At 37.2% G+C, this 24673-nt stretch overlaps 1 protein-coding gene across 2 annotated transcripts; it reads left to right on the top strand.

The window, feature by feature from the left end:
* Positions 1-1251: 1251 nt before the first annotated feature.
* On the top strand, positions 1252-23751 carry LOC309705516 (hemicentin-1-like). 2 transcript variants are annotated; one of them, XM_082531405.1, is made up of 14 exons: positions 1253-1433; positions 4115-4372; positions 4464-4811; positions 4970-5194; positions 6235-6462; positions 6550-6813; positions 7436-7693; positions 8462-8599; positions 9386-9595; positions 10157-10399; positions 17192-17329; positions 18619-18828; positions 19201-19443; positions 21428-23751. In XM_082531405.1, exons 1-14 carry the CDS (start codon positions 1340-1342, stop codon positions 21646-21648), a joined length of 3078 nt encoding a protein of 1025 aa, XP_082387531.1. In that variant the 5' UTR covers positions 1253-1339; the 3' UTR covers positions 21649-23751. The 2 variants fall into 2 exon arrangements, with proteins under 2 accessions (XP_082387532.1, XP_082387531.1); XM_082531406.1 differs by lacking the exons at positions 17192-17329; positions 18619-18828; positions 19201-19443; positions 21428-23751 and adding an exon at positions 12038-14591 and having other exon boundaries at positions 1252-1433.
* The last annotated feature ends 922 nt before the right edge of the window (positions 23752-24673 follow it).

The following is a 24673-nucleotide window of genomic DNA, read 5'->3' as shown; positions in this document are numbered from 1 at the left end:
CATTTCTGTGGGTCCCAAGAGCACAAGGAGGATGTGATTACTTGCTTTTAAAGCCTCCCACAGATTCACTGTTCTTGCTGTGATTTGTTATTTAATGCAGGGGATGCATCCCAAAAGAGTTCATCACCTTAAACTGACTCAGAAATGATTCCTACATCCATTCCTTTAGTGTGACAGGACAACTTTCTTTCAGTTTCTAGAAAATCACATGCTTATCTGGGAGTATCCCACATTTCCAGACTGTGCCACACAGACACCACACACATACACAAAAATCTAACTGAAAGTGAAATCTGGGAAATTCCAGTTTTTAATATTGGCTTCTTTTGTGCCATAACATGTTCTTAATCAACAATCCAAAATGGGCACATTCCTTTTCTCTGATGTTAAGATGATAATGAATCAAAAGCAAACGAACAAAAAAAAAAACCCAATCCCAATACATAAACCATATGATACATATTTCATTTCTGAATGAATCAATTTGGTGTAAAAATTCAACCAGAAGGGACAAAAAATGGTCCAGTTTTGGTCTTTAAACATTTGGTCTAAATTATGAAAACACAGAGCAACAGAGCCGATGGTGCGTGGGTGTGAATCTATGTGCTGGTGACCTTAAGATGTGTCTGTGCATGTGTATGTGTGGGCAAAACGACGGCTAACAGCCAACAACCAAAAAAATCTTCACTCTTCAGCTGATTTAGAGGGTTTGGGTAATTTTTTTGTTGTTTTAGTAGTAAAATGTAACTGTATATGCAACAGTGAAGTCGCATATACAGTATTTTAATTCATCCTTTATTTTTGCACATTTTCCATTCTTTTAAAGTGTAAAACTTTCCAAAAATAATCACATTTATGCTTTTTCAGGGGGTTTTCCCACAGTTCTAAAGAAAAGACAGGATGTCTAAATTTACAGACTTATGGAAAGAGGAAGTGTAAATGACCTAAACAGATTTTTTTTTTATTATTTGTCTAAAAGTCAACGGTCTAAATCCATTTTTATGTGTTTTTATGAATATAATATCATGAATTAAAGTTTTCACAGCAAATATCAAATTGTGTTAAATGGACAAAAATATTATTTAAAGCTATTAATGTCTGTAAATACCTCACTCAAGACCTACAATAGTTAACAGTGCAAACATCAGACTGTGTAACATAGCCTGACTCATGAAAAACAGAAATATCGCCCCCCGCATGCAAATTACTAACTGTGCAGTGAAAGTGGGAAGAGAGAGAGAGCAAGAGAGGGAGAGAGAGATAGGAGTCTGCTTGTACTTATTCACGACAGCTCGGAGCTGCACAGTCCAACAGGGGAAGCTGAGCAGAGGAGTAACAAATGACTGAGGGGTCATTGTTGAGTAAGGCAACTCAAATGAGTCAAAGTAGATTATTTGTTCAGCTGTCAGTGGGGCTCCTTCTCATTGCGGCAGGTAAGATGCTCTCATTTTCATTGCTAAAATGACGGTCTTCGAGATTTATAATGCATATTTGGTGTAATTTTGTCATATGATGTCTTTTTCTCAGTGGCCAAGACTTGTTTTTATTTATTTTTGTTATTTATTTATTTATTTATTATTTTATTTTCATTACCCACAAGGTCTATACGGATCAAGCATAAATGTGAAGCCATATTCGTGTTAGAGAAAGAGTCATTGGCGTGATTAGTAAAACAACAGCAGCTAAAGCTGTGACATGCCCCAGGTGCAGGACTTAATTTAACCAGAAGGGTGCGATAGATTGCCGTGTGTAAAAGAGAGAGAAAATAAAAGAAATGAAAAACAAATGGTGGATAGTTTCCCAGATTTTGTGAAAGAATGTGTAAAAGTACCCAGGGAGAAAAGAGGTGAAATCTGAACCAAATCTTTTCCCCTCAAATGAACACTTATTATGTGAAATCCAGTCTTCTTAGATGTGAGTTAAGGCTATTTATGCAACAGCAATTTCAACTTGCTGGCACTGGCTGTGACTCTGAATGTTCATTAGTGGTTTATTGGATTGATGTAGTTAAATGTATAGCCAGCTGTGTGTTGTTCTTTCCTTTCACTTTCCATTAAGTATATTTTTTTTTAAATATGTCTTTTTTTGGAATTGGGAGAACATGGAGGAATACTGCAATAAGGCTTCAGATTAATCAATAATTTCTTTCTATTAAAAGGTTTGATTTGTACAACAACTTCTTTTCCCCTTTAAAGGTGTTGTCTTCGTAAGGGTTCATTGTTCACCGTGAGGTCATGGACTGTAACCTCATCAACCTCTTGCTTTCACTGTTATCATTTAGGGAAGTGTGGCTGTGTAAAAAAACACTCTTTGGCATTATGATAATCTTGTTTCTACACGAGTCCTCCTGAATAACAATGTGGGGGGTACGGTGAAAGACAAATCCTTTAAAAAAGCTATTTTCTGCTTAACAGGAAAATATATCAAAACAAGGGCTTGATAAAAGAAAAGTCTTATCTGGTGAGAATATTCACTGACATATTTTTTGTTCAGTTAGTGCACTGACTAAAAAAAGGGGGGAGATTATCAAACTCATTGTCAAAAGAATGACTCACCATGGGAAAGGAATGTACACAGGCAAATGAAGTCAGCTTCCAGGAAAAATATGTGTTGTTTAATGATTTATTTTATCCATGGTGAGCAAGCAAGCAAACGGTGGAGGGAAGAAACTCAAATACAGGTATTAGTGAGCAAAGCAAAGAAACACACAGGAGGAGGTGGTAGATCCCCCCAAATTGCTAATTTGCTTGTTTGACTTCATCTGCCTTTTTTATTGTATTTTGTTGTTTAGTGAGACATTTAATATGCTTTTTTACTTGTGTTTTTTTAAGGTCTTAATGTCTTACAGAAAGTTATTTTACTACAGCAAAAATCTGTAAAACACTACAGGTCCATAGGGTGACTAGTTTTCCACTTCCCTCCAACAAAGAGGGAGAGTCCATACACTTCCTTTTCTGATTTCTTAATTTGTGCATCCTTGATGAGTCTCCTTACATTGCTCACTTAGTCTTTCGCACAAGAGATAGGACAGGAGAAGGAACAAGGAGAGAGGAGAGGAGGAAACAGGAGTTTAACAAACAAAAAACCCATTCAACCTTCATTTTAAAGCAATGTCAATTAAACAGATGAATTATAAGTCGACTTGTTAGCTTTGTTTATTTGCATCAACAAGGCGATTCCCAAAGAGCTAATAGCTGAAAACTTGGTATATATTTGCACAGTGTCCACTGTGGCCTGAGCGATGCATTTGGCTTCAGTTGACCTGTGTCTCATCAGAAATTGTCTCAGTGGAAGGCTGGCTGTCAACAAACCATTCTTCAGGAAGGGAAATGGATAGAAAAGACTGAGGTGTGCCAAATTACACAAGAAATGGACTGAAATAGTGCCATCAGGTGTTATGAAGTGCAAATAGTCATACGTATTGAAGAGGGCATCTGAAAGGTACAACAGTATGGTGGAGGTTTTGTCGTGGTATAGGACTACGTTTCAGTCTTTGGTGTTGGTAACTTTGTCAAAAGTGATTGAATTACAAATGCAGAAAAGTACCATCTTGCAGTACCACCTGGAAAGCATCTGATTGGCCTAAAACTCTTCCTAAAAACACTACTGAAGTCCTCTTCACTGTTCTGCATGCGCAACATTTCTATCAGTGAAACTACGCTGTGAGTAACTGTGATGGGCTGCGGCTAGGCTGTTGGCATGTTGGTTTGCTGGAGCCTTACGTGTCCATGAGAGCATCATCTCTAACCTGGTTGTTCTTGTCAAAAATCTGACTGCACAGAGGTGCTGAGATGACCAGTACATGTGCTGTTCTTGCAGTAGCTAAAATAGCTCTGCAGCTGTTTCAGCAGGGCATTGCCTGACCCAACACAACCAGAGGAATGCAGGACTTTCTAGATCAGAAGCATATCCAGACACATCCTATTACACATATTAGCCTGATTGTATATACATATGTCGTAGTGTTGGTCTATAAAATATGCTTAAAACACAAACTTGCATTTCCTTTTTGACTAGTATATTTGGTTTGATTTGTCGATCCTACATTTTAGTTTTACTACAAAACAAAAACAATGTGAAGCATCTAAATATATATAATATTTCTATGCTGCAGGTGTAGGTGCCTCATGTCCCATTGAGTTGAGCCCCTCCAGTGTTGTGGTGCGGTATGGAGACCCAGTTTCAGTCAACTGCACCGCAACAGTGAGCCATGATGGAATGGGTTGGGAGGCTTCAGTTGGAGGGATAGGGATTACAGAGGTCAACCATTTGCCCTGGAATGTGGAGAGTTTAACAGAATGGGGCATCTCTGCTTTTTGCTTTATTAACGCTAATGAGCAGTGCCAGAAAAATCTGAACATCGTTGTTTACAGTAAGTCCTGGTTGTTGTGCGTATATTATCACAATTATATTATGATAACTCTAATAACTCTGGTATCTAATAACTCCTTTCTTTTTCTCAGCATTTCCAGAAAAAATCCAAATCAACTCCACCGCTGACTCCAATGGTATGATGGTAGAAGGGGAGGAATATAACATTACTTGTGAAATCCCCAAAATAGCACCAGTCCAAAATCTTACTGTAAAGTGGTACAATGGAGACAGAATCATTGAATCAGATGTCTTAGAAATCATTGAACCAAATAACTTAAAAAATACTAAACAACCAGTGAAACTTTTATCTACCTTCCCGTTTACACCAACTCGAAACGACAGCGGTGCCAGGTTCAGATGTGAGGCACAGATGGACCTGAGCCCAGTAGGACCACATTTGAATGTATCGTCACAGGAGCTTACTATTACAGTTGTCTGTAAGTTTGAGCTTATTTGTTTGTAATTCACATAAAATACAATTCTGTCTCAGATAGTATTTGTGACTATTATGTTTACCTGGCAAGATGGTATATGTCTGAAAGAAGGATAAAACATTACATTGTAACAAATGGTTGGTGCTTTTGCTTCTTTTCAGTTGGACCAGATGTACAGTGTTCCAATATTATTGAGCTAATGGAAAATGAATCTTTGGAGGAGAATTGCAATATAGCAGGAAATCCCACCCCCTCGGTTAAATGGCTGAAAGATGGACAACCCTTCAACTCAACCACTCCGATGAGAAGGGAAAATGCAGGGATGTACACACTTGAAGCTAATGGCTCACTCTCTGTCCAAAAGAACATCCAGGTTCATGTGTTATGTGAGTGTCACATCCACTTTTATGACAAACTAACAAAACTAATACTACATTTGAACATTATACATTTAAAAATAGCAGAAATTGCTGGATGCACAAAGTGGAAGAAGTGCTCAAGTCCTAACTGAGAGTAGCTGTCACTGTTTTAATCAAATGACTCAAACTTACAACACAGTACGCAGGTTTAAAGGTTTTAATTAACAGAGTCTTGGGAAACAAGAGCATTGAATTTCAAAGGAAGCCTGGCTACTTAATCAGGTGAAAGTCTCCGGACTGTCACTTTATCTGTTCACATGCTGGGATGAAACACAGGTGAATATTCAAGAATGATCTCTTAAAATGTTTCTCTTAGTTCTGGTTAGTGTCAGTCAGGCCAAACTGCGACTGGAGCAGTATCTCTGTCTTCCAGCAGATAAATTCCTTTGAAGGACAAAAACTCAGTGTCATACTCAGCTGTGTGGGAGGATATTGTGGACATAAATGCAGGAGGCAGGACCTTGACTCGAAGCAAAACTTTTAATGCTGACTAGACCAAAGAAAACACAGAAAGACCAAAGTTCAGGAAAAACAAGGAAACCATGCCAGACAATCCAAAAGCCATAAATAATTGGGAAATAAATATTCTCAGGGCATTACAGAGCTGGAAGACAAACAACTATGAGGGTCAAAGCAACAAAGAACAAGGAGAGACTCAGACAATATACAATGTAATACAAGAAGGTGAAGAGGGTTAACATGACAAAAGGGAAAGGGAGTAGGACAGGACAGTGTAGGAAGGCAAAAAAAAGACAAAGCAGAAAGATGACATGAATGGAAACTACAAGGGAACTAACTAAAGGACAAGCTGAGAGTAACAAAGTTAAGAACAGAAGACTCAAACAGCAAGACTGAAATATAAACCATGAAGAGCCTATATAAAGCAGAAGATAAACAAGAATTGTAAATACAAGGGAAGAATAACAAAAAACTCAAAACCAAGGGTCCCAAACCCAGGGAGGACCACACTGAGTGTTTGTCCTTTTCCTTTGTCCTTTCCTTTTCAGACGGACCAGAGTTGAACTGCCCAAGCATTTACATGGCAGAGGAACATACTCCTCACAATCTCACCTGTACTGTTGAGGGCTTTCCTGAACCTGTCATGGTCTGGTACAGAGATGATGAGGTGGTGGAACTTCCAAAGACGTTGACGAGACTTGATGCAGGACATTACTTGATCACAGCTTCAAACAATCAGTCAAACGTTAACGCCACTGTGGAAATTATTGTTCACTGTAAGTCTTTCAGACACACGTCAAGCGAGAGTGATTACATACGTATATTTTACTCCTTTTTGTCTTAAATGAAATTATTGTCTTTAGATCAACCATCAGAGATATTTGAGCTTCAAGACCTTGAAGTCCACATTGGTTCCACTGTGGAGCTGAAGTGCTCCTCCAGTGGAAACCCACGACCAACGTATACCTGGAATTATTACCAGACTGACAATGTGATGGAGGAAAATGAAGATGGAGTATCCCGTTTGGAGATTCACAGCGCTACTGCATACAACATGGGTACCTACACGTGCCATGCATGGAACAACAAGGGAAGAATTTCCAGAACAATCAAAGTGACAGTTATAGGTAGGTGAACTGCAGTACACAGTATGCAACATAATCGATCTACCAATTATAGCCTGCTTAGATAATGTCCTGGAAAGAGTGATAAAGTATCATGGATTGTGTGTAATATGAGAGCATTAATAAAAACCAGCTGATCCGCACGCTTTTTGGCTTCTGAGTCTAAATCGAGAAGTATCGATTTACAGCTTCTCACCATTACCACTACTGATGTGTTGTTCAAACCAAATGGGGAAGAAGGGTGATGTAAGTGACTTTAAATGAAGCATGGTTATTGGTTCAGTTTTCGAGAATTTTTAAAAACTGCTGATTGACTTGCTGATAAAAAATATATATACCTCAGTTCAGATCACATTTTACCTTATATTAAGAGTAATTTGGCTAAGTAAATGTGACACATTTAACTGATATGTGTTGCAGGTGCAGTCCACCCCAAATAATTCTTTGAGCTAGGGAGGGGTGTATCCTTCCTGGGATCTTTTCCTGTTGCCTCCAAAGAAACAGCTTAAAGACCTTTCCTTTCATTTCACTACAGTGCTGGATGTGGAAATCTTGCATTATTGTAATGAAGGAATGTAGATTTGGACTGAAATAACATTTCTCACTCCCACCCTTCCTTCTGCAGGTGCTGAGCAAGAATGCCCACTTGAAATAACTCCAAATCCAATGGTGCTTGAGTACAGAAGCAGAGCGCAGGGTGCAACATGCAGCTCAACATCCGCCATCTCCACAAATGTCAAGAGAATGTACTGGGAGGGTGTAGAATCTGATAATATGACTTGGCTTACTAACACCAATGAAGACTGGGGGATGACGCCAGTTTGCACTGCAACATTTCAAGGAATAGGAAAATGCCAAAAATCATTGAACTTTACTCTTTACAGTAAGTATTCTCAACCCGAGCTGGCAAAAATACAGACATCCTGTACTTGAGTAGAACTACACATCCTTGTGTTAAAAAATACTCTGGTAAAAGTACTGTTTTAAACTTCTTTACTAAAGTAAATGGGAAAAGGTACAGACTCAGAATGTACTCAAAGTAAGAACGTATTGAGTAGTACCTTGTGCTATATTAATGTAATAAAATTGTAGTATATGGGAATAGAATATTTTCAGTCTTCAGTTATTTCAGTCTAAATTTTATTCTAATGATTGTTCTCAGCATGACTCAGTAATGAGCATAGGAAAAAATGATTTTTTGAAAGAGCTCTATCTTCTGTTTCCTACATTGTAGAGGATAACTTTGCCTCCACACATAAACAGGAAACACAGTCAGAGGTTAAAGAGAGATTCAGCAAAACACCTGCCCACTTTATCCACTATTAGTATGCCTTTTGTGTATTACAGTTTAGGATCAAATTGATTTAATGTTTAAAAGCACAAAGTGATGTGAAATAATATCTCAACTTGAATGTGTTAAACCAAACGTAACAAGGTTGTTTTGAAAACATAAGGAATGGAAAGTATAGACAGCTGTCAGAAAAATACTCAGTATTGAACACTCAAGCAAAGTACAGATACCTGAGAATTATTTGTGCTTTGTTACTTTCCACCTCTATTCACAACAATTTTCATACTTTTGCTGCCTTCAAATTTGAATCTTAAATTGTGTTACTCTGCTCTTTCCTCTCCCAACAACTCTCCACTGTAGAAAAACCAGACAGTGTTTCCATTTACCACGTGCGTCGCTTGAGCTCTGTGGAAGAGGGCAAAGAGTTCCAGCTGCGGTGTGACATTGTCAGCATCGCTCCAGCACAAAACGTCACTGTGTTGTGGTACAAAAATCAAGGTGAGGAGCTTTTCTGTAAATATTATAGACGTACTGTGTGAGACTTGCAATACAACACAATACAGTGCTTTGAGAGTCTTTCTAGTGTCCAGCAGTGGACAACGCCACTGGATGCAAAAGAAAGATTGATCATAGAAAGAGAAAATTACGCTACCTTCACCTCCACCATATATAATAATGATGATTTAAATCAAAAGGATCCAATTTGAGTTCATCAATCTATAAGACATCTTGCCTCTGATTTTCAGTCCAGTTCTCATGTAATTTGAAGACGACTTCTGATGAGGCTTCAGCGAACATTAAATGGATGATAAACCTGTAAATGTTAGTTAAACCAACCAGTGCACTTATATAGAAAAAACAAAGTGCCTTAAGATCTAATTAAAAAGTGATTCTTGTATAGGTTTTCTGCTATGTGTACACACAACACTAGTTCATCCCTTCAGTTAGGTGTCTTTAATATGGTTGAGTGGTTCATCAGCTAGTGTTAAGATGTTTAACAAAGTGGTCATATTACAATGAGTTGACTGAAAATGAGTGAAAAAAGTAGCCAATAGCAAAAGAAAAAGCCTTTAAAAGACCTTCCCAAAGCCTGTAGTAGAACTATTGTTCAAGACCGCTTTAAAACTCATTGCTTCTTATAAACTAAATATAAAGAAATAAGGAGTGGCTCAAGATCTTCTCACAGTACTGTAAGTTATGCTTAACTTCTGTTGTGTCTCCCGCTCATACATAAACAAGTAGAAATGTCAGCTTTTGTCTTTTTATTTTCTTATTTTCTGTCAGACATACTGAAAGAAACTGGCTGTCAGCTTGAAAACAACAAAACCTGCAAACTCAGTGATGTCAGATCCCCGGTAAATGTTTCTGCCACGATTAATGTCAACCTGCAAAGGAAAGACGACGAAGTGGTGTTCAGATGTGAGGCTCGGCTAAACCTGAGATTAAATCCTCTTCCGACTACAACATCCAGCACCCTTAAGATCACTGTCCTGTGTAAGATCCCACTTCATATTCACTTTTCCCTATTAGGGGAAGCTACCATTCCTTTTGTTATGTTGAACATATACTGTTACTCTCTTAAGTGTTTATGTTAAAAGTAGTGAAATGTTCAGACAAAGATGTAAAGATATTTAAAAGTACACCATTTGACTCTTTGCTCTGAACATCAGATTTCTAAAATTTGTCTTTCTATTGTGTCACTGTCATATCAGTTTATGAAAGATTTCCTTATATAGTCAACTGCTCCAGGCATAGCACATCTTTAAAGTCAAACAATAATCTTGCTAGTGCATATAGATTACAGCATGTAATTAAAAGACTAAATCCATCATTATCTATAACAATATGAAGGTAAAGATAATGTAATTACAAAACAGAGACACCCTGCTTTAACCTTGTTGCAGATATTTGTGCTATTCACTCTTTCCATTTAAATTTACTATTCTTAACATTGGTGTACGGATGAGTTTTAAACAGCATATTTGTTTATTTTGGGTGGTATTGCTTGAATACTCAGTGTTTGACATTATTCTGTTTACCTTTGTGTCACAACAGATAAGCCCAAAATTAATACCACAAAGCTTCCAAAAGAAATCCCCGTGTTCAGAGGCTACTCTGAGGAGCTTGTTTGTGAAGCAGAAGGTTACCCAATCCCAAAGATCCAGTGGCACTACAACCCAGAGTCCCATGTGAATGTGTCTAAAGGAAAACTCACTGTGTCTGAGCCGGGCATCTACAACTGCACTGCCAGCAATGACGTTGGTTCTGCATCACATGTGGTTGAAGTGATTTTAAAAGGTAACACACTTTTAACACACAGATTTTTCACCTTATGCACCTTTTCTGTACATTTTTACATGTATGTGTTTCTGGATGAACTTAAAGCCAAACAATCAGAGGGTTCCACTGCTGTTAGCCAAGACAATAAAAATATAAGACTGCCCTAGATGTTTTATTAAAAAGTCACGGCTCTTTACATGAGGAGTACAGTGGATTCACGAGGGCAGTGGAAACAACTAGGTAACAAGAAAAATGGTGAACTAGGTAGGGAAAGTAAAAATTGAGTGAGTTCCATTTCTAGGTTCTTATCTGTGACTAAAGAACCTAACATTCTTAAATATAACACAGAAGGGGAGAAGGCTATGAAAATACCACAACAAAATTTACAAAATAAACCCTAGGCAGAATACTAATAGAAATGAAAAGGAGCTGAAATAAATACTAAGGAATATAAAAATCAAATATAAGCAATAAACTTGGAAAAAAAAACTTCAGTTTCAATTCAATTCAGTTCAAATTTATTTATACAGCGCTAAATCACAACAACAGTCGCCTTAAGGCACTTTGTATTGTAAGGTAGACCCTACAATAATACATACAGAGAAAAAAAAAACAATCATATAACCCCATATGAGCAAGCACTTTGGTGACAGTGGGAAGGAAAAACTCCCTTTTAACAGGAAGAGGTCTCCAGGTGACCCCAGGTCCATTATTGTCATGACAACAATGCTTTTTATTAAATCCTTCAACATGCAGACTGGAGGGACTTGGCACTGTTTCTGATTAGTAGTACTTCCTGATTCACAGCCATCCATCCTCTTAAAGGGCCTGTTTTTTTGAAGTCACATCTTGAAGTCATTCACTGAACATCTGCCTCTATTTTGGCTGTTTCCAAAATAGAGGCATATCTGACTCTAAAAAAGAGGAAACTGCACACTCATATGGCAGTGACTTATCAGTCACAAGAGCTATGTCCTACAAAATTTCCTATTTTATGTAAGCATAATTTGCAAAATATCCCCCCTGTAAATAAAACTGTATTAAATAAAACTTGAAACTACTAACTGAGATTATAAAATCTACAATGTCGAAGGTATATATGCACCAGCTTCACTTTTAAACCAATGGGGTTATGTCTGTCTTACAGTCATGGTAAAAAGAAATGCTCTCTTTAAATACAGTATAAATACAGTCTATGGATTTTGCAGTATGCACTGGTTCACTGCTGCTGGTGACATTAGGGAATGGGTAATGATTTGTGCATGTGATGTTTCTAACACCATCATAGTAACATAATAACCATAACAATAACCATAATACACTTGTTACAGTTTTCTTTCTGTTTCTGTTCCTGAAAACATTACTTTGAATGGACATTTAAGGAATTCTAAAGCATTAAATCTTATTGATATTTTATTATTTTATTTCCAGCCCCACAATTTCTGGGTGAATATGATCTATAACTTCTCACCTAAAATGCTTTCAAACTTCACCGGTATTACTACTACTACTGCACATCTTTACTTATACTTTAGCTTTTATTTTGTATGTGTATTTGCTGACCTCTTTAAATAGTAGAGTTACATATAGAGTAAAAATGTTACATTTCTATTGTTGCACACTGAAGTGTTTCCTGTTTGACTGTCTTCATTGCAGAGGACTACCTACCTCTCATCGCTGGATTTGTGGCTCTTGCAGTTGTAGCCATCAGCATTGTCTTCCTCTTAATCTACTCAGTCTACTACAAGAACACCAAAATGCGCCACTACAACTTTAAAAACCCCAAATTTAGCGAGCACAATGGGAATGTAGCTCACAGCAACGGCGACCTGCAGTTCCCTATGACCAGACTTTCAACGCAGTACATCTCTGCGTAGTAAAGAACAGACTGCTGAGCAATCTGAATTGGCTGCAGTTAACAGTGTTTTTAAAGTATGATTACCACTTCGACAAAGATCTATTCATTCAAATATCACGCAACCTTCTACTGCATATCGATTTTCCAATACATCATAATCAAAGGTGTAGTCCTATTTGTCTAAGTAACATTGTGCATCGGTCACGACAAAAGCTTTTTCACTGCAGAAGCAAATTTACATTATTCAACTACAACTGAGCAATAGTGATCAATGCCAGCCTGACCTTAGTAATATAAAACTCATCTCTCTAATCCCTTTCACCAGTTCTTACATGCTGCTTACAGCTCTTTCCTTTCTGGATGTGTCTTCTTAATTTTCCATACTGTCTGTTTGATAGTTGCCCGCTCTCTCTCAAACTTGCCTCTCTCCCTCATGTAATCTGTGGTGAATTTTGCACCACTTTTCACACATTTAATCTCAGGGTTATGAACATATCTGACTGCTAGTTTCTGAAGCCCTAATTTGCCCTTGCCGTGTAATTATTGAAATGAATGTAATTATTGTAATGTATGTACCGGTAATTTGGGGCATGGTTAGATCACCCAAAGCTTTCTTTCCCATGAGCACATTTTAGTGAACGCATCATCACGGTAATTTGCTCTGGTGCTTTCAGTCACAAAACTGACACTCTGTCTCTTCGGTAAACTCTAGCAGAGCCTTTCTGACCTCAAAAGAAGGTTTTGTGATGGCACAGGTCGTTACTAAATCTGGCCCTAGATGTCAAGATGACATTGTTGACCAATTACTTTGTTGTCTTTTAACTAAAACTCTTAAAGTGACAGCTATATTTTGAATGATTAAGCTAAGTGGATGTTTTATTTCCTGTCTTGGAGAAACAAAATGTTGGGCACGACTCTGGACTACACCTCTGATTATAATAGTGTTTCATCCTTAAGAGAGTAATGCTAGGTGCAACCACAGTTCCATGAGTCTAATCATTTAAAGAAAAAAATAGCATCAACCATACTTGATTTAAATTTGACAGGGTCTCTCCATGTTCCCCTCTTCCTTCCATGAAAGTTTTGTTCTCACCACTCCACTCACAAAACTGTAATTTCACTGTGAATCCTAAACTTGAGCACTCATCAGCTTCACTCACAAACTAATGTGACATCATATCCACAATTATCACTGGTCATTAGAGCTATGTGAGCACACTGAATACTGTTTTTGTGTATCACTAATTCAATCTTTATTTACCAAACAACCCACAACATTTCAACAGTTTATTCTTTCAACTCGTAAATGAGGCTCAGTCAAATTTTAATCAAGGGGTTTTTTTGTAACTTGATTGCACCTACCATATTTACACAAGTGTGTATCTACTACTGGATTCTTACCAGTTTTCACTGGATAGAAATATGTGAAGGAGTGATAAGTTTGCTTCTGACTTGAAAGTAGAACCTTTCCTAATTTAATGAGCACAAAGATATTTGATGTTTTTATTTTTTGTTTTTTTCATGGTTCTTTTTCCTTCTTAAGGTTTCAAATCAGTATGCTTCAAGCTGAAATTCAAAATATATATATATATATATCAATTACACCGTCTTGTCACCAGGTGCATTTCACAGGGAGATTTGGTACATAATTTTTTTTTTTTTAAACATCTCTGCAGAGCTCAGCAGTGCACACACACACAGACACACATGCAGCAATTTCATTTTTTAACTTCCCTTTATCACAGTCATACATATCATATAAAAATGTCAGTCAAAATGTAGCTGTTAATGTGACTGTGTTATGTAATCAAAATGTGCAGAGATGCTCTAACAATGTACCAATCTCCATGTGAAATTTAACAGGTGAGGACCTACAAGCATTACAGTACTTCAGTGTATACCATGTATTGAGCCAACTGTTGTTTCAGTCATAACTTCCTATAAGTCACTCTGCATTCCTTTCTACATATGTAGCCTTTTCTGTGCCTGGTTCTTTCTATGCCAAAATCTAAAAGGTCTCTCATTATGGGACAAATTGTCCTGTTCCACAGATGAGTGACCACAGGCACTGCTACCCCAGTGTCTATATGAGCTGTATGTAAATGCATATATATATATACATTTATTTATTTATTTTTTCCTTTTAAGAAAACGTAAAGACTATTTAATGTATTATGAAAATGGACTGCATGGCGATATGATGGCATTGCAAATTATTGAAGGGTTAATGGAGTTCAAAGCCTTTTTGTGAAGGGTGAGGAGACCTTTATAACACATATGTATATACTGTTGTAAATATTTGTGACTGAGGAAAAAATAAGTATTTTCTTATTAAAATGATCACTTTTTAAACATGTTGTTGCTATTTATATGCATGTACAGCGAGTATGGCATATTGAAGAAAACTGATGGTTTCAGTTCAATTCAGTTTTATTTATATTGCACAAAATCATTACAACAGTCGCTGCAAGGCGCTTTATACCATAAAGTAAAGACCCTACAATAATACAATAATACCCCTTTCAAGCAAGCACTTGGCGACAGTGTGGAGAAAAAACGCCCTTTTAAGCAGAAGTAACCTCCAGCAGAACCAGACTCAGGGAGGTGCAGCCATCTGCTGCAACCAGTTGAGGGTGATGGGAGAAGGCTAGGAAAGGAAGGTGGAAAGTTCCAACAAAGGAAAACAGTAAATAGGGTTTTAAAACTCTTTACAAATAATTAAGAATGGCTGTTGAAAACTAAAGGAAAAAAAAGAAAACTAAAATCAAAAGAAAATTGATGGCTAAATACCAACATTAGCATGTCTTATTTAAATGATAATAATGTGATGAAATACTAACGTCTTGATGCATTCTCAATCATCCAGGAAAATAAATCTCCAAAAGTTGATTCTGTTCATCTGGACGTAGCGTTTTGTGGGAGAAACGTTTCGTCACTCATCCAAGTGACTTCTTCAGTCTCAGCTGACTGCAGGTTTCCCCAAATCCAACTTTACTCGTAACCCGGAAGCTCTCCCCACACACAGCCTTATGGGAACAGTAGTCTACCGCTACACTTATAAACAGTACATTTGCATAATTACTGAAGTCATTATGCAAATGTACTGTTCATAAGATTTGGGGAAACCTGCAGTCAGCTGAGACTGAAGAAGTCACTTGGATGAGTGACGAAACGTTTCTCCCACAAAACGCTACGTCCAGATGAACAGAATCAACTTTTGGTGATGAAATACTAAGTTCTGAATCGAAAAGGGAGTCCTACCCAGTACTAAACAAGGTGTACCTAATATACTGACCAGTGAGTCTAGTATGACTGTGACTAAAAAGATTACATTACTCCATACAAGCTACCCAACACGAATCCATCTACTTTTATCTAATCCACTTCAAAGATCTACTTTTTTCCTCTGCATTTATGTTTACTGACTCTCTGCATCAAAGAGCCACTTGTGTCACTTAATGCATCACTTTAAATGAACCTTTTCTTGTCTTTACACTAAATGTTGCTACTTTACATTTTAACTAACTGCATTGTCTTTGTCACTTTAAACTGTGATTTATTAGCACTGCTGCAGTGTTTTCTTAGTCAGGGGTAGTGAGTGCACTCAGTGTCTCTCTGTGCCCACTGTTGGGGGAGGGACAGTTTCCTCCCCGGTAACTGCTGGGAGCTGGGAGCGGCGTGCTGCTGTCAGCTGTAGCTTAGCTTAGCTTTCTCCTAAAAAAGTCAACAAGTCGCCGCTGGTTTACTTAGCAGCTGAGCTGAAGCGATATACACTCCAGCTCACTGTAAGAGAAAGGAAAGCCAAGGAAAAGGAGCGGCAGCTGTTGGAATAAGAGACTCAGAAAGTTTACTCTAATGGATTATTTGAGCTTTCTTCGTCTTCTTTCAGCCCTTTTGACAGTAGAGCTGTTATCGCTTTCTAACGGGGCAGAAACCAGTAAGTAAGAAACACTTGAGAGCTCATGTTTTCTTTGCTGTTGACATGGAAATAACAGAGGCTAAGGGTTCCATCCCTGCGTGCTTTGGAGTTTGCTTATAGCAAAAAGGGAGTGTTTAAAAAGTTGGGAAAGTGTGAATGAAGTTTTTAGTGAAATCCTTTATTTATCCAGGAAAATGTTTCACTGAGTCTAGTTTTCAAGAGAGGCATGTACAGGAAGCCTATTCCTAAACGATTAAATGGGAGACAAAAAATGACAAAAGTGGGAAAATTAGTGACTTTTATTGTTGGGGTTATAAGGATCTTCTGTATATTTACATTTTCCCCCAACAATCTGTTTATTGTAGATGCATGGTTAAAAGATATATGTCTCAGGTGTCATAACATTGTACTTTGTAATACGTGGAAATGAACTGAGTTGAATGTGACGCATTTAACTGATATGTGTTGTTGGTATAGTCCTCCTCAAAGAATGGTGGGCAGCAAGTGCAGACTTCCCTGTGGGAGGGGTGTATCCTTCCTGAGTGTTTTCCTGTTGCCTACACAGGAACAGCTTAAAGAGCTTTCCTTTCATTGCTATTTCACTACAGCGCTGGATGTGGAAATCTTGCATTATTATATATAATGGAGGAATGTTGACTTGGACTTTTACTACCACTCATCTTTCTGCATGTGCTAAGCAAGAATGCCCATTTGAAATAACTCCAAACCCAATGGTGACTGAATACAGAAGCAGGGTGCAACATGCAGCTCAACATCCACAATCTCCACAAATGTCTAGAGAATATACTGGGAGGGTGTAGAATCTGATAATATAACTTGGTTTGCTAACACCAATGATGACTGGGTGGTAACGCTAGTTTGCACTGCAATATTTCCAAAACTACGAAAATGCAATAAATCATCGAAATGCACTCTTTACACTTTTACCACCTTCAAACTTGAATGTCAACTTTTGTTACTGTGCTTTCTTTCTGTTTCTGTGATTCCCTCTCCCAACAACTCTTTACTGTAGAAAAACCAATCAGTGTTTCCATCAATCACGTGGATAACGTTACCTCCATGGAAGAGGGCAAAGAGTTCCAGCTGCGGTGTGACATTGTCAACATTGCACCGGGAAAAAAACCCACTGTTTTGTGGTACAAAAATCAAGGTGAAGAACTTTTTTTGTAAATGTTATAGCTTACGCCAGGTTTCTTTGTCTGTATTATGCTGGGGGAGTGAGAAATGGGTACAGACGAACGTGAAAATGCAAGACATAAGGCAAAAACTGAGTTTATACAATTCCAAGTTTAATTATTATATCCATATTTGTTAGGACCTCTTTAATTCTTCAATACAACCCAAACTTTCTTGGGGAAGCTTGTAGTTTCTTTAAATAGTCTTGAGAAATAGATCTCCAGGCTTCTTGAAAGACATTCAAAGCTCTTTTTTTAAATATTAGTAGCCTTTTGTTCTGTTCTTTGTCAAGATCCCACACTGCTTTGATAATGTTGAGGTTCGGGTTCTGGGGAGGCCAATCCATGACTGTTTCATTGTTTGTTTTTCTATCCAGGTATGCGTTTATTGTGTTGGCAGTGTGTTTGGGATCATTGTCATACTGAAAAATGAAGCATCTGCCAATCAGCCACTTTGCAGATGGTATTGCATAGTGGATGATGGTACTTTTCTGTGTTCATAATTCCATCAGTTTTGACAAGATTCCAAACACCACTGGCTGAAATGCAAACACTTACTGCATGTCTCTCCTGACCTTCTCCATGCATATAGATGAAGATTTGAACCCAAAATTTTTCATTTTGATTCATCAATCCATAAGACCTGTTGCCACTGATTTTCAGTTCAATTGCTATAATTTGGCAGCTGTTTTTGCATGTTGTCCTCCACTGGTCCAGTATTGCCTTACATTTCTTTAAAGACACACAGCACACCAAAGTCTCAAGATAGTGGTTCCCTGGGAATTACTTGATTGATGCAACAATTCTATTTTATGCCTGTAAAACTGTGTTATCTTTGGCATTTTTATGAAATAAAAATACAACAAAATTTGTGTTTGCAACAGGATGCTTGATTCTTGCAATGTTTTCTGTTATGTATAGACACAACACTGATTCATTACTTGAGTTAAGTATTAAGACATTTAGCAAGCAAAGAAAAAATTCCTCTGAAAATGGTTAGGTAGGAGTGGACTGAATAAGTGAAGGTAATAGCCAATATCCAAAGAAAAACCTTGGAAAGACCTCCAGAAAGTGTGGGGAACTATTGTTCGAGATCATTTTAAAATATTACAAGAAAGTCAGGCAAAATGTAAAGAAATAAGGTGTTGCTTGAGACTTTTTCACGGTACTGCAAGTCATGCTTCATTTCTGTTATGTCTCCGACTGATATGCAATCAGGTGGAAATGTCAGCTTTTGTCTTTTTGTTGTCTTATTTTCTGTCAGACATACTGAAAGAAACTGATTGTCAGCTTGAAAACAACAAAACCTGCAAATTCAGTGATGTCAGATCCCCGGTAAATGTTTCTACCACGATTAATGTCAATCTGCAAAGGAACGACAGCGGAGCGGAGTTCAGATGTGAGGCTCTGTTAGAAACGGGAGCAAACACCCCTCAAAATACAACATCCAGCACTCTTAAGATCACTGTCCTGTGTAAGATCCTATTTTCATATTCACTTTTCCCAATTAAGAGGAATCTACCATTCCTTTTGTTATGTTGAACATATACTGTTTTTAAGTGTTTATATTAAATGTCGTGAAATATTCAAATAAAGAGGTAAAGATATTTAAAAGTACACAATTTGAACAAAAAGTTCCACTTTGGGATTCTTTGCTCTGAATACCCAATTTCTAAAAAAAATTTCATGCTATTCATTCTTATATTCTCAATTGGATTCATCTCAGAGGTGTACAGATGGGTTTGAAAATATGCTATTCAAATTGTAACGCATTGTTTGTTTTTCATGGTATTGCTTGAATACTCATTGTCTTGACATTACTGTATTTACCTCTTTGTCACAACAGATAAGCCCAAAATTAATACCACAAAGCTTCCAAAAGAAATCCCCGTGTTCAGAGGCTACCCTGAGGAGCTTGTTTGTGAAGCAGATGGTAACCCAACCCCAAAGATCAAGTGGGGCTACAACCCAGAGTCTCATGTGAATGTGTCTAAAGGAAACCTCACTGTGTATGGGCCTGGCATCTACAACTGCACTGCCAGCAATGATGTTGGTTCTGCATCATATGAGGTTAAAGTGATTCTAAAAGGTAATACATTTCTGTACTACATGTTTCTGCAGAAACATAAAGCTGAAGTTCTGCAAAAGCATGAATATAAGGCTGTCCTAGACTGTATATAAAAGATGGACATGGCCAATGTGGCATTTCCCATGTAAATGGTAAATGGTACTTATGTATTGCTCTATTTGAGAACTTTTACTACAAGTCACCCAATCACACACACATTCATATGTCTGTCATATTTTGGAGTGTAACAGATCCAAATGGAATATGGATAAAACGACAGATAAACAATGAGCACAATCACACAGAACACAGTACAATTCAACAAAGGACAAATAAAAAGACACAACTCTTTAGATGAGAACCACGGAGGGTTCGTGAGGGCAATTGAAACAACTAGGTAACAAGAAATAGGTGAAGATAATCAAGGCCAACCAGACAAGAGGAAGTAAAAATAAAAACAAGATACTGAAGACAAACAGTTAATAAAATAAAAAAGGAAGTCACTGACTAACATACAGACAAGACCCTAACATACTTTGAACTAATGAACTATGAAATACCACAAAATAATATACAAAAAACTAACACCAAATAATAAGTGCAAATAACTCACAATTTTGGGTTCAAGACCAAGGATCATAACAACAATGACCTGGGTTAACACAGGTTCAGTATCTTGTCCATGAATCCTTCAACATGCAGACTAGAGAAGCTAGGGACAATTCTTAAAGCCATGCACTGTTTCCTTTTTAAACCCATGGAATATGACTGTCTTATTCATGGTAAAAAGAAAATCCACTCTCTTTAAGTTCTCAGATTTCTTCATCAGAAAGAAGAGTGGGCGAGAATTCCCCCCCAAATCACTTGCAAACAATTATTTAACTTATTGCTGCTAAAAGTGGTTGTCCAAGCTACTGAATCATCATAAGTACTTGGTTTTTGTTGAATAAATAATGATGCTGGTGTTCATCTCGGGCTTAATTCGTTTTAAGACCTTGTAAAGTCAAGGTGATATGATATGTAAAACCCTACAGCTTTCTTTTTACCATGACTGTATATTTAAGTATAATTGATGACTATGAGGGTCCCTTCATGCTCCAAAAACAACAGCTTCGGGAGGTGGTAGAGTGGTAAATGTGTAGCTAAAATATCTGCAGGAATTTAAAAAATTTCAATTTGCTGCTATAACTTTGCACTGTCCACGTTTTGCTGTGACACAACAAATTTCCCACATGTGGGACTAATAATCTTCTTATCTCTCTTATCTTTTAAATATGTTGGGGAGATCCGCCATGAAAATTTGAGGCTATGATCAAATACAGGATATATCCACAATAAGTTTGGAGTTCCTAATAAAGTGCTCAGTGACTCTATGATGCCCTATGTTAGTTTTTGTTCAGTTTCAGAAAACATTACATTGAATAGTAATTTCAATAGTAGTGCAGGAGGCTTCGAAGAACCTGGGCAGATCACCAGTTTCTCACAGGGAGACAGACAGCCATTCATACCCACACACCTGTGGACAGTTGCCAATTTTAAGGAAATATAAATCATAAAATGGACAATTTAGAATTACCAATTAACCTAACCACACTAACTGCATGTTTCTGGGCTGTGGGGGGGAAGCTGGAGTACCTCGAGAGAACCCAAGCAAACACAGAGAAAACATCCCAACTCCACAAAGAAAGGAGTGTGTGGAGATGGTAAATCATAAAATTATATTCCACAAATCTCTCTGTAAATATAACCTATAGCCTGTCACGTAGAACACACTAGAAACTTAAGGGGTACTACTACTTTGCAATTGATCTTCCTGCCCCAATACTTGGTCATTTTAAAAAATAAATTAGAAGCTATCAATCTTTATTTTTATTTGCACTTTTTAATTTTGCATGTTTGTTTGTTGACCCCATTAAATTATAGAGTAAAAAGTTTACATTTGTATTGTTGCACATAGGAAATGAACACCCTTGCATTGTTTCCCGTTTCACTGTCTATATTGCAGAGGACTACCTCCCTCTCATCGCTGGATTTGTGGCTGTCACTGTGGTAGCTATCTCCACCATCTTCATCTTCATCTACTCAATCTACTACAAGAACACCAAGATGCGCCGCTACAGCCTTAAAAACCCCAAATTCAGCATGCACAATGGGAATGTAGCTCACAGCAATGGTGACCTGCAGTTCCCAATGACCCGACTATCAAAGCAGTACATCTGTATATAGCACAGAATAGACTGCTGAGCAATCTGAACGGTCTGCATCTCTCTGCCACCAGGGTTAACAGGTTTTTCTTGTTTTGTTTTTTATTGCTGTTGTTGTTGTTGTTGTTTTTTTAAGTCTGAATACCGAGCCAAATACAAAGAAAGACTATTCTGTCCTCCAAACGTCAATCACCCTGTTATTCTCACATAGATTTCCCCTTACATTATAATCAGAGGTGTAGTCCTATTTGTATAAGTAGCGCATCGATCACAGGCACACAGCCTTTAGAGTTATTTGTTTTTAAGGCTATATCACCAAAGTGGCAAGTTTAAATTATTCAACTATAACCATAACATGCTGCTTACAGCTCTCTCCTCCCTGGATGTGTCTTCTTTGTTTTCCATGCTTTCCTGTTTGATAGGAACAGTCTCTCTTTAACATTGGTGCCATCTCTCTTCCTCACTTATTCTCCAGTGAACTTTAAATTCTATAGTTGTTACATTGTAGGCACACAGCTGTGTGCAGTGCTTTTGGTATGTGCTGAAACTCTTCACCGAGTCTGCTCTAAATATGCAGAGTGAAGAGTCCCTTTCTACTCTGGTGTTTTTCTACACATCATACGTGTCATCTTTTCCACACAGATTTTAGGTTTATACTGTAGAGTAGTTTGGCCCTAGATAGCCCAGCTTTGATTACTTTTTTTTAACTTTCTTCCATGAAATATTGTTGACGTGACAACTGAATTTCGACCGATTAAGCTAACTGTGAATATGTTGTTTCCTCTCTGGTGGGAAAAAAAGAGGTGGGGACTATACCTGCAATTGTAAGTGTTTTATCCATAAGGCAGTAATACTAGGTGTAATCACAAATTTCCTTGATTTGAATAATTTAAAGAAAAAATAATGAAAACCATACTTGATTTAAATTTGGCAGGGTCTCTTTAAGGTCCTCTGCTTGTTAACATGTTCACCACTTCCATCATGGCTCCTGTTTTTAGATCCTTCAATGAAAGATCAGTTCTCACTACTCGACTCACAAAACTGTAATTTCACTGTGAATCCTAAACTTGAGCAAATATCAGCTACATTGACGAACTGATGTGACTTCATATCCATGATTAACACTGATAATTAGATCCGTGTCTCACGAGTCCAAGCCCAAAGGCTGAGCTAAGGTAAGGACTATGTGGAGTCACCACACAGCACATTGAATGCTTTTTTTGTGCCACCAAACAAAACACAAGACTTATCTCTCGGGGCCTTGCTTCATCCTTTTCCTATAAAGAAAGTAGTCAGAATGTGATTTACATTCAGTGATCTGAAAATAGCAGCCACACTGGAAGCAGTTTGGTTTTAAGGAAACAACAAAATAAAGTGAGGGTCAGAAACATTTAAATCAGGTTTTTGATTTATTTTTTTATTTTTATTGTAGCTTTTACTCTTTGTGACTGTTATTGCACCTGGTGTAGTTACACAAATGAGCAACCTCGGCTTGAGATGTACAAGTCTGTCTATACTACTGGATTCTTACCAGTTTTCACTGGATAGAAAGAAGTGAAGGAGCAATCCAACTCGAAGGTGAAAAATTTTCCCATTTTATTTTTTATATCTGATGCATGGTTGGTTTCACTAATGTTGATGTTTCTGTTAACCTTAAGACTTCAGATCAGAACCGTATGGGATTTTTCACGTCTTTAGGACATTGTGAATCTCAGACTGCTGTCCTTTAAACTGTTAAACTCACGGGAAATGCAAAGCTTATATAAACTGCTTTTACTTATTGCCTGCCCTGCCAGCAGTGCACACACAGCAGTTTTCTTATTTAACCTCACTCTTCAACGCATATCATATTGAATGTCTATATGAATTGTATATTCAGGGTAATATTTGATGTAAATCCAAAAGTTTATATTTATTTATGAGAAACAGTAAAGGCTGAATAATTTAGTGTTGAAAATGGACTGCGCACTGGTTAGTAATGCAAATTATTGAAGGGTTAATGGAGTTCAAGTCCTTCATGTGAAGGCTGAGGAGAACTTTATGACACATTTGTATATACTGCTGTAAATATTTGACTGACTGGGGCAAAAGTGTATTTTGTTATTAAAAATGTCGCTTTTTAAAACATGCTGTTCCTATTTATATGCATGGAAACATCCAAGTATTATAGTGTAATAAAGACAACTGAGGAGTTCAAGAAAGGACAATTTGGATATGTAGTTTTAAACCTTTTTTACAAGTAATTAAGAATGGCTGCTTTATTTGGTTATTGGCATGAATAAAATTAAAAAAGAAAATTGTATGCCTAAATACAGACTCAGTAACCCTAAGCATGCCATTGTATTTAAATCATAACAATAATATTTTTGGGGGGGTAAAGGAGGAATAACAGTACAGTATTTATGCTTTACCTGAACCTGCAGCACAGCACAATACATATGGAAAAGCTCTGCTTTGTCCACCACACATATCTCTAAGAACATCAACTACAAGAACAAAAAGTTAATATCATTCTTTTGCCTTCCCCCATTTTTCAGAATGGTTCATTAGTGTGTTGAAGCATAGCATGTCCATCCTGTTACCCTTATTTATAAAATAAGCTGATATTTTATGTGTTTTGATGGTGGATGCACTATCAAATCCTTTTTGAAGTCTTCCTCTGCTAACCTGTTGTGGATCACATGGTTAATTGTGGCTGCTTTAAACATAAAACTGAGAATATTCTTTAGTGTATTTATATAATCCATGTATCACATTTTTTATACCGTATATATTTTGATATGTGGATCCCAAACATGTTGGGTAACGAGACTTTTCATGTAAAAGAAGACTATAAAATGTGTTTAAATGATCATTTCAAAATAGAATACAATGATTTGTTTTAATTATCCCTTACATGTAATATATGAGTTATATTTTAAAGCAGTCCAAATGTATACATACAGATAATTATAAGGATGGTGAGATCATTAAAATAAACAAGCATTTTACAAGAAACTGTAACAGTGAAAATTCCATGTTGTCTAAACGAATCAATGGGGTCTCTT

The sequence above is a fragment of the Aulonocara stuartgranti genome (genome assembly GCF_965226115.1).
Source record: "Aulonocara stuartgranti genome assembly, chromosome: 4".
In the NCBI taxonomy this organism is placed as follows: domain Eukaryota; kingdom Metazoa; phylum Chordata; class Actinopteri; order Cichliformes; family Cichlidae; genus Aulonocara; species Aulonocara stuartgranti.
Note: the sequence above shows the minus strand (reverse complement) of the source record. Positions and strands in the feature narration are given on the sequence as shown.